We start from the raw sequence: 15,057 nt of genomic DNA on the forward strand, positions 1-15,057 counted from the left end.
CCTGCTTCAGCCTCCCAAGTCACTGGGATTACAGGCATGCATCATGGTGTCGGGATCCCAGCCACGTTTTAATGACTAGGGCTTTGTAATTTACTTGCATGCACGCTCAAACACACACACACACACACACACACACACACACACACACACACATATATATATATATATATATATATATATATATATATATATATATATTTGACAGGGGTGGTACTGGGGATTGAACCCAGTGGCGCTTACCCACTCAGCCACATTCCCCAGCCCTTTTTATGTATTCTATTTAGAGACAGGGTTTCACTGAGTTGCTTAGGGTCTCCCTAAATTGCTGAACTGTGATCATCCTGCCTCAGCCTCTTGAGCCACTATGATTAGGGCATGTGCTATTCTGCCAGCTGTAATATTTTTATTTTTTTTTTTTAGTTTGTAGGTGTACAGATTATCTTTATTTTATTTATTTATTTTTATGTGGTGCTGAGGATCGAACCCAGTGCCTCATGAATGCGAGGCAAGTGCTCTACCACTGAGCTACAACCCCAGCCCCCAGCTGTAATATTTTAATCTGTTAAGATGATGCCCTCCTCTTTTTTTCTTCTATCATAAAATTATCCATTCTTGCATATGTAGGGCACCATAAAAATCTTTTGGGTTTTTTTGTGAGGTCTATGTTTAAAGAGCTGGGCTTAGAGTTACGGTGAGCCACACTCCTAGCCCAATTTTGATCTTTTCTGAGGTCCTGAAGATTGAACCCAGGGCATCTTACATGCTAAGCAAGAACTCTCCAACTGAGAGTCCGAGGCAGGAAAAATGAAGTTTGAGGCCAGCCTGGGACACTTAGCAAATCCTGTTTCAAAATATAGTTTTTTTCCTTTTTTTTTCTTTCTTTTTCTTTTTTTTTTTTTTTATTTTTTTATTTTTTAACTGACGATTGAACCCAGAGGCAATTTTACCACTGAAGTACATCCCCAGATCTTTTTATTTCTTATTTTCAGGCTGGGTCTTTCTAAGTGCTGAGGGTCTCGTTAAACTGCCCAGGCTGGCTTTGGACTTGTGATGCTCCTGCCTCAGCTTCCAGAGCCACAGGCATGCACCACCGCGCCTGGCTCACACAGGTATTTTGATTCTATTTGACAGGTCTGGAAAGCGAAGGCTCGGAGAAGGGAAGTCCCCTATCATATTCAAACCTGGCTCCCTATGATTCTACAAGTCATTGGTCCATCCATCAAGGATTCATTAAGCATCTATTCTGTAGAACAACGACCATAGTACAATAACTACTTTAGATAACAGAGAACATGACAGATGAGGGACTGGACTGTGGGTACTGAAAGGGCAGGGTTTCTGGCCAACACCTCCAGGAAATGTAGCTGTTTCTGCCTCAGAGTTATTATGGCTTTGGCTGAGAAGGCACGGTGAAATCGAGGTTGTAGCGCGGTATAGGACGCAGATATTGCAAACGTGAACCGGGAGAGGGCGCGGTTCCTGAAGCTAAATGCTTGGCCTGGAGACCCTCGGCTAGCCGACTGGCCATTGGTGCGCAGACGCAGAAAAGCCGAGGAGCGGCTTAATATTATCTTGCGGAGGGATAATTTGAGAAGGGGAGGCGTGGCTCAGACGCCGATGCAAACATGGAGGCGTGACTCAACCAAATCACCCCTCGCCTATTTGCCTCCGTCACTGAGGGCGTGGTCTAGGTGCCCCCTCCCTGAATGAGGGCGGGTCGAATTCAATGTTCAGTCCGCCTCAAAGGCGTGTCTTAGGGCGGGCCCCTGGAGTCTCACCTCAACGATTGGATGCTTCACTAAGGGGTGTGGCTATATGAGCTGTCCATCCCCAGTGTGGTCACTTCCTGTGGAGTTTCCCCAGTTCAGGGAGGAGGGGGAAGAGGACGAGGGGGAGGAGGGCGGTCGTCCGGGGTTAGGTGTGGGGGGGGGTGTCGGTCCGTTCAGGGCGGGGGATGACTCACGGCCCATCCCATCTCTCCGTCGCCGCCCGCCCGCGCAGAGCTAGCTCCATGGCTTAGCGGAGGAGGAGGCGGTGGCGAGCGGGGGGAGGGGGACTCTTATTTTGTTAGGGGGACCGGGCCGAGGCCCGACCGGCCTGGCAGGGCTTGCCCGGGGCCGGGCGTCATGTCTCATGCGGCCGAGCCAGCTCGGGACGGCGTAGAGGCCAACAAGGAGGGCCCTCGAGCCGTGTTCGTGCTGTTGGAGGAGCGCAGGCCGGCCGATTCGGCCCAGCTGCTCAGGTGCGGGACTGCCTGGGGCCGGGAGTGCTAACTGGGGTGCCCGGGGGGTGGGGGGCTCATCTGAGAGCATTGGGACCCCTGACTGGGATTGTAGGCCCTTGGCCTAGGCTTGGAGGACGTTGGGGCGCCGATCTTGGGGGGGCACCTAAGGAATCCTGTGGTGGCCTGCTTGGACTCAGGCTTAAAGGAGTCGTGAGAGTGCATTAAGGGGGGCAGGGTCAGATTTGGGGGGCCCTTGACTGGGTCTAGAATGGCAGATTCTGTAGTATCCAGAAACTAGTCTGAGGTAAGAGAACTTGGGGGACTAATTAGAGGCTGAATTTAGGGTCCTTGAGTTGGGCATGAAAGGAATGAATTTGAGGGTACATTGTCAGGTACACTGATTGAGGATATACTGATTTTAAGGAAATCCTGGAGTCTTTCTCTGTGGAAGAAAGATCATGGGGTGCAGAGGTGCTGTTTTGGACCTTAGTGACTCCCAGTGATTGGTTGATGTGTTTGGGAATAACTTGAATCTGGAGAGACTGGGGGGTATTTCAGTTATGCGGTGTGATACCAATCTTGTGTGTGTATGTGAGTGAGCAAGAGAGGTAACATTCACCAAGACTTGTCCAGAATAATCCTGTTACCCTTGCCCACCGAGTCAGATCCCACACCCTGCAGAGGCTTGAATGGGAGATCACCCGGTAGAGTAGGAAGCTCCGGTCAGGCCTCAGACCTTATTTGGGAACCCAGAGGAGGGTCTTGTTCCTGCTGCCACTCATGCCTTTCAACCAGCCCTGCCCACTCACTACCCACACACTCCCTCTTCTTTTCATCTGGCCCTCCCAGTCTGTCTCGGGCTCCCGGGGGGGGGGGGGGGGGGGGGGGGGGGGGTAATCTTGAATCTGTCCCTAGAGCTGGAGTGAGTACTGATTGCAACATCCCGGCATGGGTAGGTTCTCTTCTCTGGCTTCTTCTCATCCCCACTCTCATTAACCCTTTTTGAAGCTCCGTCTCTCCCTGCCCACCCCAGCACCCCATCTCTTTCAACTTCTGTGCAATGGGTGTGTGAGCATGGGAGGGGGCTTTGCCTCCTTTCTGCCTGGGATTGTGCTGACCTCAGCAGCTCCCCTAGCTTCCTCTTCCCTACTTCCTGGGTGGTTTTAGGGCCCCATCTGAAAGTGAGGAGTGGAAGGAAGACAGATCCTTGGGGAGGGGAGAGGATTCTTATCAAGTGAAGTCACCCTCAGTCTCAGGATTTTAAATCTTTGACTAAATTCAAGGATGCATATTCATCCACATGTGTGTAAGTGTTCCCTGGGCACTAGGGTTTTTGTACCCAGCATGGAGGGCTGAGCAGGAATCTTTCTGGGTTTACCATCTTCTAATTCCTTATAGTAACCTGGATCATCACAGTAGTGGGCACAGTTTGAAGGGAGGGGTGTGCATGGCTTCTTGTTTTGTGTGCCAGTGGATCTTGATACTGGGGATGTGTGTGTGTGTGTGTGTGTGTGTGTGTGTGTGTGTCTTGATCTATCCCAAAAAAACAGGAGAGAACTGGGTAGGTTCCTCCAGCTAAGAAATGAATGCTCATATAAAGCAGATCATCCACCCAAATTCTCTCTTGTAAATCCAAACTGTTGGAGTGAGGGAGCCTTTCGTGTTTCCATTTTTATATTTGGGTGTGTATTAATGTCTCCTAAACTCTGGCTGGGGCTGGGGAAAACTCACTTGCAAAGGGGTAGCTCTTAGATAAAGTGAATGGTCTCCAGTTGTCTTTGTGATGCATGCAGTTAGTGTTACATTGGACAGTTATGCTGAGGGATGCCCCTAGGTGTGTGTGTGTGTGTGTTTGTGTAGATTCAAACATAGGCTAACATTCAACTGTCAAAACAGTAGGGGATGGGGGTGTGTCTGGGAGAACTCTGAATTTAAAGTCAGGAATGCTTCGAAGTGAATTGTCATTCCTAAATTCTGTTTTTCTCAAATCCTGGTTGCTACTACATGTGATTGTTAGAGTGAAGGGGTTGGGCTTCAGGCATTCATTATTCTGGCTCTTAAGGGACCACGGATAACTCAGAAATAAAGAGTTAGGAGAGGAAAGGGGATGGGGAACAGATGAAGGGATTCTCGGTGGAGGTAACCCAGCAAGGTGGCCAAGTATGCTTGAGGGCTCCCTCCCTCTTTGTCTCAGAAAAAAGGAAAGGAATGAGTTTTCCCTACAATCACTGACCACCCCCCTCCCTCCTTCCCACCCTTAGCCTGAACTCTTTGCTTCCGGAATCTGGGATTGTTGCTGACATTGAATTAGAAAACATCCTTGATCCTGACAGCTTCTACGAGCTCAAAAGCCAACCCCTACCCCTACGCTCCAGGTATGACTGGCCTACCTGATAACCCCCCCCCCCCAGGTCCTCAGCTTCCCCTCCCGACAGGGCAGAGTCCCTCAGTGCTAGCCCAACCCATTCTCTCAGCAGCCTGTATTTTCTAGATAGTAAAATCAGGGGCCTAAAAGAGCATGTCACACAGGGAAACAGGTGGGCAAACTATGTTATCTCTGATCAGAACTCCCCTGCCTCCTTTAACTATACCTACACACCCATTGATACACAAATATTCTTGCAGGCCTGGAGCACCCAGTGGAAGGGAATGTCCTGCGTAAATTCCGCCCTAGGTGGGCGGAGTCATGACCACAGCCCCGCCCACACTTTACAAGCCCACCCACCCTAATCCCTGGAGGAACCCCTACTACGCTTCTCTCCCCTAGCCTGGTAGTCTAAATGTGCTGAGTCATCGGCCTGAGCTCTAAGAGAGGGGAGGGGACCTGGAAGAGGGGCAGGAAGAGAGGATTGTGAAATCTCTGAGATTTTCAAGACTGACTAGCTCCTGGGACCAGAGGCCCTAATAGGGAAGGAAGGGGGTGCCCGAGACTGCCCTTTTATCCTGATGCCCATGTCCAGGAGCTCCAAGAGCATCTGCAGCCCCAAATTGGATTTAGGAGTCCTTTGCATACCTTGTCCATTGCTGCAATCTGAATTCTGCTTCCACTCGACCTTTAAATGGGATACGCCCCTCCTGCAGAGCCCAGCAATGGCATCTCCATGTAGAATATGAACTGGCTCAAACCTAGGCTTCACTATTAGGAGTGAGGGCTAAAATTCCCCCACTAGTCTGAACTCTGAATGCTGAGACGGAGTCTGGTTCCACTATGACCCCTGAGGGCTGCAAACAGGCCTAGTTCCTTTGTTTTGCCCTCCACATTGTAGTCTCCGAAGGCAGAGAATCTGCCTGGCTCCTGTGTCTGTCTATTCCAGCACACTATGACCCTTAGACATGGGAAGAGACTTTTAGCTTACATATGGCCCCATATTTCCCATTCCACAGCCTCCCAATATCACTGCAGGCCACACCAACCACCCCAGCTACACTCTCTACATCGTCTTCTGCAGGGGGCTCCAGGACCCCTGCCATGTCGTCATCTTCTTCATCCCGGGTCTTGCTGCGGCAACAACTCATGCGGGCCCAGGCACAGGAGCAGGAGAGGCGTGAGCGTCGTGAACAGGCTGCAGCTGCTTCCTTCCCCAGTCCTGCACCTGCCTCTCCTGCCATCTCTGTGGTTGGCGTCTCTGCTGGGGGCCACACGTTGGGCCGTCCACCCCCTGCTCAGGTGCCCAGGGAGGTGCTCAAGGTAAGGTGAGGTCTAGAGACCCTGAGAGTTACTCCAGGTGTCAAAGAAGTGGTCCTAAGAGCTAGGGGTGGCCTGGGGTCCTAGTGTCTTTTTGGATAAGGTTCTAGGGTCTGTAAAGAAGGTCTCTGGTAGTATTTAAATGGTTTGTGCTAATGTCCTATGTGTTTAGTGTTTCTGAGGTGTTTTTGTGGACTTGTGAGTAGTTCTTGGGGGCTACAAGGATGTCTTGGTGGACCACGGATGATCATCCAAGCCCCAGGTGGGCACTGGCTTTGTAGGATGAGCTTTTCATGAGTGAGTATGTGTGTGTTTGTGTGTGTGTATGTGTGTGTGTGTGTGTGAAATTCTTTGGTGATTAGGCTGTTTTGGAAAACCATGTGTAGTTTTCAGATGTTAGGTGGTGTCAGAGACTCCAGGGGAGTTGTTACATGGTGTCAGAGATTCTAGGGGAGTCTTGGGAACAGTGACAAGGTGATCTAGAAACTGAGAGTTCTGGTCAGCTGTGGGTGGATCTTAGGGACTATGAAGGATTTTTGAGCAAGGGATTAGGTCTTTGGTCAGATTCACCAATATTTTTTTCTAGTACTGGGGATTTAACCCAGATATGCTCTATCACTGAGCTATACTCCCACCCCTATTTATTCTTTATTTTGAGGTAGGGTCTCGCCAGGTTGCCCAGGCTGGCCTCTAACTTATGATCCTCTCTCATCTGTCTCCCAAGTAGCTGGGAATACAGGTGTGCGCCACTGTGCCTGGCAAGATTCATCAATATTTTTTAGGGGTTTTCAGATTCTGGACCCAGTTTGCATACTTAAACCTAGGAACAGAGGAGTCAGGGAGATCAGGCTGGGGCTCAGAATCACCCCTCTGATACTGTTCCACCTTGTCCCCTCCCTGCCCCGTCCTTCTTATCTCATAGGTACAGACCCACCTGGAGAACCCAACGCGCTACCACCTGCAGCAGGCACGCCGGCAGCAGGTGAAACAGTACCTGTCCACTACACTTGGGCCCAAGCTGGCTTCCCAGGCCCTCACCCCACCACCAGGGCCCACCAGTGCCCAGCCACTGCCTGCCCCTGAGGCTGCTCACACCACTGGTCCCACAGGCAGCGCTCCCAACAGCCCCATGGCACTGCTCACCATCGGGTCCAGCTCAGAGAAGGAGGTAAAAGGCTGTAGACATCTCTCTCATGCCCTTCTTCCAATTTTTCTTGTGGTGCTGGGGATGGAACCTAGGGCCTTCCTTATACATGCTAGGCAAGTGCTGTACCACTAAACTGTACCCCCAGCCTTCCCTTCCAATCCTTCTAACCCTGTACAATATTTACTTTTACCCCCAGATTGATGATGTCATTGATGAGATCATCAGCCTGGAGTCCAGTTACAATGATGAGATGCTCAGCTACCTGCCCGGAGGCACCGCAGGGCTGCAGCTCCCCAGCACGGTGAGGCCTTGAGACGGGTGATTGATTGGTCTGAAAATTAGGGCATCCATTTATCACTAAGAATACACCCTTGTTGGCAGTGTATATATGAGACCCTTGCCATTGATTGTACTAAAGTAGAGAGGGAGGTCCTATGATGAGAATATGGCATAGTATTGCCCTTGGGCCTTGTATTGGACTATGTGAAGCGGAGGCCCTAATAGACTTTGAAGGGAGTTTATGGAGATATTAAGGCATACCAAAGCACTTGGGCTTTCCTGTAGAAGTACCAAGAGATAAGAATCATATAGCAATTTGAATATCCCAAGGGAGTCAGATGTTTGGGGCATCCCCAGACCATGTATTGACTGGAACATGCCCAAAGGCTCAAAATTTGGTGTGGGTTGTAACAAGTGGTATCTTGTAGTGTACTGGGCCAAGAGGCTAGGCTCTAGTAGAGAATGAGTAAAACTTTCTGGAATAAGGGATGTACTATTATAACATTCTGACACTAGTACATTGTAAGGATCTCATAGCTTGCTTTGCAATATACATAAGTAGCTATGATTTGACTTTGTTCCCACTTATCAAGAGGATAGAAGCATTTGTAGTCCAGACATGGTACCATACACCTATAATCCTAGTAACTCGAGAGGCTAAGGCAGGTGGATTGCAAGTTTGAGGCCAGCCTCAGCAACTTCACAAGACCCTATCTCTAAATAAAAGAATAAAACAGGCTATAGATGTAGCTCAGGGGTAAAGTGCCTCTGAGTTTAATTCCTAGTACTCTCCCCCAAAAAGAATGTATAAAAATAGTACCAGTTTGGATCTGGGGGTATAGCCCAGCAGTAGAGTGTTTGCCTAGCATGTGTGAAGACCTGGGTTCTATTCCCAGCACTACAAAAAATTGGTACCAGTTTATTAGAACTTTGTCTTTTTGAATTTGTGTGGTCCTGGGGATTGAACTCAGGGCCTCTCACACACTAGGCAAGCACTCTACCACTGAGCCACATTCCCAGTCCAGAAGTTTTCATTGATTTGGACACAGGGATTGGGATCTTAGACAGATAAGGAAGTGTCAAAACATGACAATTCATCAAGAGGTGGGACTTGGGTGTACTTTTATTGGTTTGTTGCACTGGAGTAGATCCAGGAGAGTGTAGAGGAAAGAAAAACATTAGGCTGATATAAAAGCAGTGGTAGTTGTTGAGTAGTTGAGATCAGAATGTGTGGGAAAATGTCCCTAGAGTCATTTTCCTAGAGTTAGGACCTTGGTACATGGCGTGGTATTTAAGGTGGAATGACTTGATCAAAGTGAAAGACTGAAGATTAGGTTGGAATGCTCTAGAAGGCCAGATTTTGGGTGGAATGTTACCATGACAATTTACCAAGGTCTGAGGAGATTGGGTTGGAGTGTTCCAAGAATGTTGGATTGGAATGTTGTGCTGGGAGGAGCTATCAGACTGGAATGTCACATCAGAGCTGAGAAAGACCTGAGAATGGTGGTTTTCCAGCATTTCTTCTCAGGGCCAGCACTGCGGTTTGGGAGAGGGCTTTGGGAGATCCCCTAAAAGATTTGAGGGACCTGGTAGGGGTGATAGGCATACTAGGCAGGCCCTAGTCACTCAGCAAAGCATAAGAGGTCCACTTTGCTCTGTCCCCCCACATTGGGTTGCCATGTGAAATTTCCTTGAAGAAGGAAGGGTTCCTGGGACAACTAGTCCTTGCATTAGAGGGCCCTGTCTTTGGGGTGTGTGGGGGCACTCAGGAGCCTGGTTCTGAGGAGAGGCTGAGCCTGGGGCCTATTCCCAACCATTGTGTCTGTGTTCTCGCTGCCCTCAGCTGCCTGTGTCAGGGAATCTGCTTGACGTGTACAGTAATCAGGGTGTGGCCACGCCAGCCATCACTGTCAGCAACTCCTGTCCAGCTGAGCTGCCTAACATCAAACGGGAGATCTCTGGTAAGTACCAGAATCTTGGCTTCATACCCCCACCTTGTACCTTGAGCTGAGCTCCATGCCTGCCAGGTCTTGGGGTGTAGGTCAGTAGTAGGGTGTCTGTTTGGCATTCATGAAGCCCTGGGTTCAGTTCCCAGTACCAAAAAGGGGGAATAAAAAACAAGCAAGCAAGAACGAAATGAGCTGTTTTTGCATTTTCTCACTTCTTCTCATCTTGGGTATAACAACTGGCTTGTCATCATGGCTCATAAAAATAATAAAGAAGAGTCACTTTTTTAAAAAAATTCACTTCAAGCTGAGTTTGGTGGCCTGTACCTATAGTGCCAGCTACTCAAGAAACTGAGGCAGGAGGTTTGCTTGAGCCCAGGAGTTCATAACATGGGCAACACAGTCTGACCCCATCTCTTTAAAGAGTCACTTCCCTGGTCCCCAGGCCACCAACCCCTACCTCTGTATCTGCACATGCTCCTTCTTTCTGTGTCCAGAGGCCTTTACCACCCCTGCTCTCTTCCAGAAACCGAGGCAAAGGCCCTGTTGAAGGAACGCCAGAAGAAAGACAATCACAACCTGAGTAAGCCTGAGTGTGCACGCTTGCCCATGCGCTACACATTCCTGCTTTGCTCTGAGTTCTGGCCCTCTCTCCATGGGGAGCCCCCTCCCTATATCAGCTTTCCAGCATCCCATTTTCTCTTCCCTCTTATACCTATTGATGACTCTTTCACCTTTTCTTTCTCTCTCCCTGCCTCCAAAGTTGAGCGTCGCAGGCGATTCAACATTAACGATAGGATCAAGGAGTTGGGCACCCTCATTCCCAAGTCCAATGACCCGTGAGTCTGGGCTGGGGATCCCAGGCCAGTGGGAGGTGGGGGGCGTGCCCCATGCTAAAGAATTTGTTCTTTGATTGGCCCTCCATGAAGTCTTGCCCAAGCGCCAGTTCTCTTCTGGTCTTTTCTCAGCCTGAGCAGGGTTGCAGACTCTCACTGTGTGCCCATCTAAAATATTAAGTGTGTGATGGTATGGTTTATATGTCCTGTCTGCTCCCTACAGAACGTATTGCACCTAGTGTTCTATTCACTTAGTACTTCCTTTATTTATTCTATTCAAGATTTATTTATTGAGCCTCTGTTTTGTATCAGGTACCATGGTAGGCCCTGAGGATACCAGAGGGGAAAAAAAGAGACAGAAATCCTTGACCTCATAGAACTCATGTTTTAGTTGGGGCAGACAGACAGTAAACAAGATGAATTAGTAAAATCTGTGAGATTCACATTTGATCAGTGTCAGGGGAAAAACAAAGAACAGAAGGAAGCTAGGCACAGTGGCACACTCCTATAATTCTAGCTACTCAGAAGGCTGAGGCAGTTGGATTGCAAGTTTGAGGCCAGCCTTAGCAACTTAGCAAGGCCCTAAGCAACTTAGTGAGACCCTGATTCAAAATAAAATATGAAAAGAGCAGGAGTGTAGCCCAGTGGTAGAGCTACACCCTAGCATGTGCAAGGCCCCAGGTTCAATCCCCAACACCACCCCCCCACACACACACACACACACTCGCAAAAAACCAGAAGGAAGGTGGGAGAGTGTTGGTGCATTGAGGAAGGTGAGAGCTTGGGGTGGAGAAGATGAGATTTTGGGGTGAGAAGGGTGGAACAGGTGGGCCTCAACTCAGGACAGACTTCAGCTAATAAGGAAACATTTGAATTAAGAGCCTAAAGATGAGGGCCTGGGGTGGAGCTCAGTGGTAGAGTGCTTACCTCACATGGTCAAGGCCCTGTATTCCATCCCCAGCACACAAGAAATAAAAAGCATAAGCAGGCTAGGTAGGTAGCCATGTAGGTGTTTGGATGAAGAATATTCTAGGCAGAGGGCACAGGTGGGCAGAAGCCCTGAGATGTGGATGGTTTTCCATGTTCTACAAGCAATGAGAAGCCATTGTGGCTGTAGTGCAACAAATGAAGAGAGCCATATATGGCAAAGGATCCAGATGGGGTCAGGTCACACAGGTCTTCCAGGGTTTGGTGTGTAAACCCTAGAAGGTTCTAGACAGGGAGTTTTCATACCCTTGAGTAGCCTTGCCTCAAGTTCTGGGCATCTGGTAGGGTGCTCCATTTACCTAGTATGAACCCCCCTCACCTCTTGAGAGACTCCATATTCAGCTTTCCATTTTTCTTTCGCCTTGGGCCCCATAGAGAGATGCGCTGGAACAAGGGCACCATCCTGAAGGCCTCTGTGGATTATATCCGCAAGTTGCAGAAGGAGCAACAGCGCTCCAAAGATCTGGAAAGTCGACAGCGGTCCCTGGAGCAAGCCAACCGCAGCCTGCAGCTTCGAATTCAGGTCTAGAAGGAAGAGATGGTGGCAGGGGTGACCGGGTGGGAGTGGAGGATCCTGCAGGCAGAGGCAGAGCAAGAACAGATCTGGTTTCCCATCTTGGCATATTTGGGGGATTCTCCAGGTTTCCTGATTCATAAGATGATGATGATGATGATGATGATATATAATAATCAAAACATTAATAAGAATACTAATTAATGTTAGCTAACATTAATAACATTTATGACTGTTAGCTAAAATACATGGTGTTTATCTTGTGCCACACACTGTAACAAGTTTTATATCCATTAACTCATTAATCCTTACAACAGTCATATAAGATGACGGGGACCATTATTATAACCCTTTTATAGACTGGGACTCTGAGGCTCAGACTTTAAGCCACTTGCCTAAAGTTTTGAAACTATCCAGTAGCAGAGGTTAAATTGGAACTCAGGCAGTCTGGATTTTTAACCAATACCCTCCTCTGCCTCTGGGAGACTCAGAACCCCATCTTTTTTCTGTACCCATCCCCTACTTTTTATAGGAGCTAGAACTGCAGGCCCAGATCCATGGTTTGCCAGTGCCTCCCACCCCAGGGCTGCTCTCCCTAACCACGACTTCAGCCTCTGACAGCCTCAAGCCAGAGCAGCTGGACATTGAGGAGGAGGGCAGGCCAGGCACAGCAGCATTTCATGTAGCAGGGGGACCTGCCCAGAATGCTCCCCATCAGCAGCCCCCAGCACCACCTTCAGATGCTCTTCTGGACCTGCACTTTCCCAGTGACCACCTGGGGGACCTGGGAGACCCCTTCCACCTGGGGCTGGAGGACATTCTGATGGAGGAGGAGGAGGGGGTGGTGGGAGGACTGTCGGGGGGTGCCCTGTCCCCACTGCGGGCTGCCTCTGACCCCCTGCTTTCTTCAGTATCCCCGGCTGTCTCAAAGGCCAGCAGCCGCCGCAGCAGCTTCAGCATGGAGGAAGAGTCCTGATCAGGCCTCACCCCTCCCCTGGGACCTTCCCCACCCAGGAAAGGAGGAGGAGTCAGGATGAGGCCCTGCCTTTTCCCCACCCTCCCATGAAACTGCCCTGCCCAGGAATTTTGGGGGAAGTAGAGATGTGATCAGGCTCCACCCCTGTAATAGTCAAGGAGGAGTCGATGAGGGTCTGCCCCTTCCCCCAAAGGCATAGCCCAGTGCAGGTATTTCAGAGGGAGAAGGCTGTGAGATCAGGGTCTGTCTGCTGGGGATCACAGCCTTGTCCCTGCTCTATGGGCCCTACCCTTGACCAGGAGACCAAAGGAGACAGGATGAGGTCCCACCTCTACCCACTAAAGACTGTCCTAACCAGGTCTCCTGGGAATAGGAGATGTCAGGATGCTGCTCCATCCCTTCCCTGGGATCTGCCAGTCTAGCCCATCTTGGCACTGGAAGAGGAGGTCCCACCCCTGGGGGGGTTAAGCCCATCTCCTTCCCCATGAACCCTTCCCTGTCCAAAGAAGGAATAGAAGTGAGGACATGACCCAGCCCCTTCCCATGGGAACTTGAGTCCTGACCTTCTGGCAATGGAGGCCAGGCCCCATTCTATCCCTTCCCTATAGGAAGAGTCCAGCACAGGTGTTTCAGGTGTGAAGGAGTCAGTAGGAGCAGGACATCCCACTTGAAGACCACAGCCCTACCCTTGGCCCTTAGCAACATCTCATGCAAGCATTCCACTCAGCAGGGAGGAGCAGTACTTAAGCTCCCTACCTTAACCTGGGACCAACCTGACCTGACCTAGGAGGGCTCTGAGCTAACTCTGCTCTTGGGGAAGAGGACGGATCTTGAAATTCTACAGTTTATTCTTCCAACCTAGATCTGGAGTGATAGTTAAGCCTCTACCCTTGGGTAGAGTCCTGTCTTCTTCCTTTAGGGAAAGTTTGGGGAGATGATGGGGAATACTGGGGATCCAGACCAGGTGTCTAGTACCCCAGTACTGTTGTTCAAAATGTAGAACAGGGTGAAGGATGGGGCCCCTCCAGGGAGATCCCTGCCCAGGAAAAAGACAAAGTCTCCCTTACAGGCAGAGGCTTGGAGGAAGGGTTGCAAAAGTGTATTGTACCCTCTCTCATTTGTTTAACTGATTTTTTATTGTCCCCCCTACTCAGAAGCTAGGTTATCCCCAACCTCTGGCCCCCACTCAGTTCTTCATTTGGAGGATTCCCCCCATTTCAGAGTTATCAAGAGACACTCCTTACCCATCCCCACCTCTCCTGCTGCCTATACCCAAGGTCATCAGCTTTGGATTGCTGGGGCCAGGCCCCAAGGAGGGTATACTGAGGGGTCTGTAGGTTTGTGATTAAAATAATAAATGCTAGGCGTGTTTGATGCGCTTTTAACTTTGGCAAAGTGTCTCATGTGCTTGTTTTTTACTGTGTAGTGAATGTGGTCTGTGCAGACCAAGAGGGATACAAGTTACTGGAAGAAGCATTTCAGAGTGGTAGACAAGGGAATTTAGATAGGAAGAAGGTCTGGAGGAAAATCACCTGTATGCAAAAGCAATCAGTCCTTTTAATGACCTGCCACGTACCCATCTAACTTTTGCAGTTATTTCACCTGATATATTTCCCAGAGGGCTGGTGGTCAGAAAGTGCTGCTGCTCATTCCCATTTCCTGTTTGGAGAAGCTGAGGAATAGAATTAAAATAAGTGTTGTGGGGCTGGCAGTGACACACACTTGTAGTCACAATTTATGTGGTGCACGCCTGTAATCCCATTTACTCAGGAGGCTAAGGCAGGTGAATCATAAATTCCAGGCCTCCCTTAGCAACTTGGCAAGACCCTGTCTCAAAATAAAAAATGGACTTGCTTAGTGGTAAAGCACCTGGGGTCAATCCCCAATACCTAAAATAATAAATAACTTCTGAAGATAGGCAGCCTGTAAATCTGTGAAGCAATAAATGCTTAAGTGAGATAAGGGTAGAAGAGGAAAATAAGATATGCTTGCAAGTTCATTCCCACCTCCCAGTTCTGGGGATGGAACCCAGAGGGTTGAACTTTCTAGGCAAGCATTCTATTGATAAGCCACATAGATCCCTGCAAGCTCTTTGTGAGTGTGTGTGTGTGTGTAGTACTGAGGGATTGAATCCATGGTCTTGCAGTATGCTAGGCTTGCTCTACCACTAAGCTACAGCCCCAACCCCTTTTTTTCTTTTCTTTTTTTCTTTCTCTCTTTCTCTTTTTCTTTCTTTCTCTCTCTCTCTCTCTCTCTCTCTCTCTCTTTCTTTCTTTCTCTTTCTTTCTCCTTCTTTCTTTCCTTCCTTCCTTCCTTCCTTCCTTCCTTCCTTCCTTTCCAGGGATTGAATTTAGGGGCCCTCGACCACTGAGCCACATCCCCAGCCCTATTTTGTATTTGATTTAGAGACAGGGTCTCACTGAGTTGCTTATTACCTCACCATTACTGAGGTTGGCTTTGAAT

At 49.3% G+C, this 15,057-nt stretch overlaps 1 protein-coding gene across 3 annotated transcripts; it reads left to right on the top strand.

The window, feature by feature from the left end:
• The first annotated feature begins 1,969 nt into the window (after nucleotides 1-1,969).
• On the top strand, nucleotides 1,970-13,989 carry Tfe3 (transcription factor binding to IGHM enhancer 3). 3 transcript variants are annotated; one of them, XM_077106832.1, is made up of 10 exons: nucleotides 1,970-2,242; nucleotides 4,486-4,599; nucleotides 5,609-5,912; nucleotides 6,832-7,077; nucleotides 7,253-7,357; nucleotides 9,179-9,296; nucleotides 9,808-9,864; nucleotides 10,045-10,120; nucleotides 11,480-11,627; nucleotides 12,151-13,989. In XM_077106832.1, exons 1-10 carry the CDS (start codon nucleotides 2,127-2,129, stop codon nucleotides 12,592-12,594), a joined length of 1,728 nt encoding a protein of 575 aa, XP_076962947.1. In that variant the 5' UTR covers nucleotides 1,970-2,126; the 3' UTR covers nucleotides 12,595-13,989. The 3 variants fall into 3 exon arrangements, with proteins under 3 accessions (XP_076962947.1, XP_076962949.1, XP_076962948.1); XM_077106834.1 differs by lacking the exon at nucleotides 1,970-2,242 and having other exon boundaries at nucleotides 4,510-4,599; nucleotides 5,628-5,912; XM_077106833.1 differs by lacking the exon at nucleotides 1,970-2,242 and having other exon boundaries at nucleotides 4,512-4,599; nucleotides 5,674-5,912.
• Nucleotides 13,990-15,057: the final 1,068 nt, after the last annotated feature.

This window comes from Callospermophilus lateralis, chromosome X (assembly GCF_048772815.1).
Source record: "Callospermophilus lateralis isolate mCalLat2 chromosome X, mCalLat2.hap1, whole genome shotgun sequence".
NCBI classification, from domain to species: domain Eukaryota; kingdom Metazoa; phylum Chordata; class Mammalia; order Rodentia; family Sciuridae; genus Callospermophilus; species Callospermophilus lateralis.

Bases quoted from the DNA above. Each gene is read 5' to 3' on its own strand.
- Tfe3 (XM_077106832.1), top strand. From the start codon at position 2,127: ATGTCTCATGCGGCCGAGCCAGCTCGGGACGGCGTAGAGGCCAACAAG. The intron at 2,243-4,485 runs GTGCGGGACTGC...TCCCACCCTTAG, and splicing joins GATTCGGCCCAGCTGCTCAG to CCTGAACTCTTTGCTTCCGG. The intron at 9,297-9,807 runs GTAAGTACCAGA...GCTCTCTTCCAG, and splicing joins CATCAAACGGGAGATCTCTG to AAACCGAGGCAAAGGCCCTG.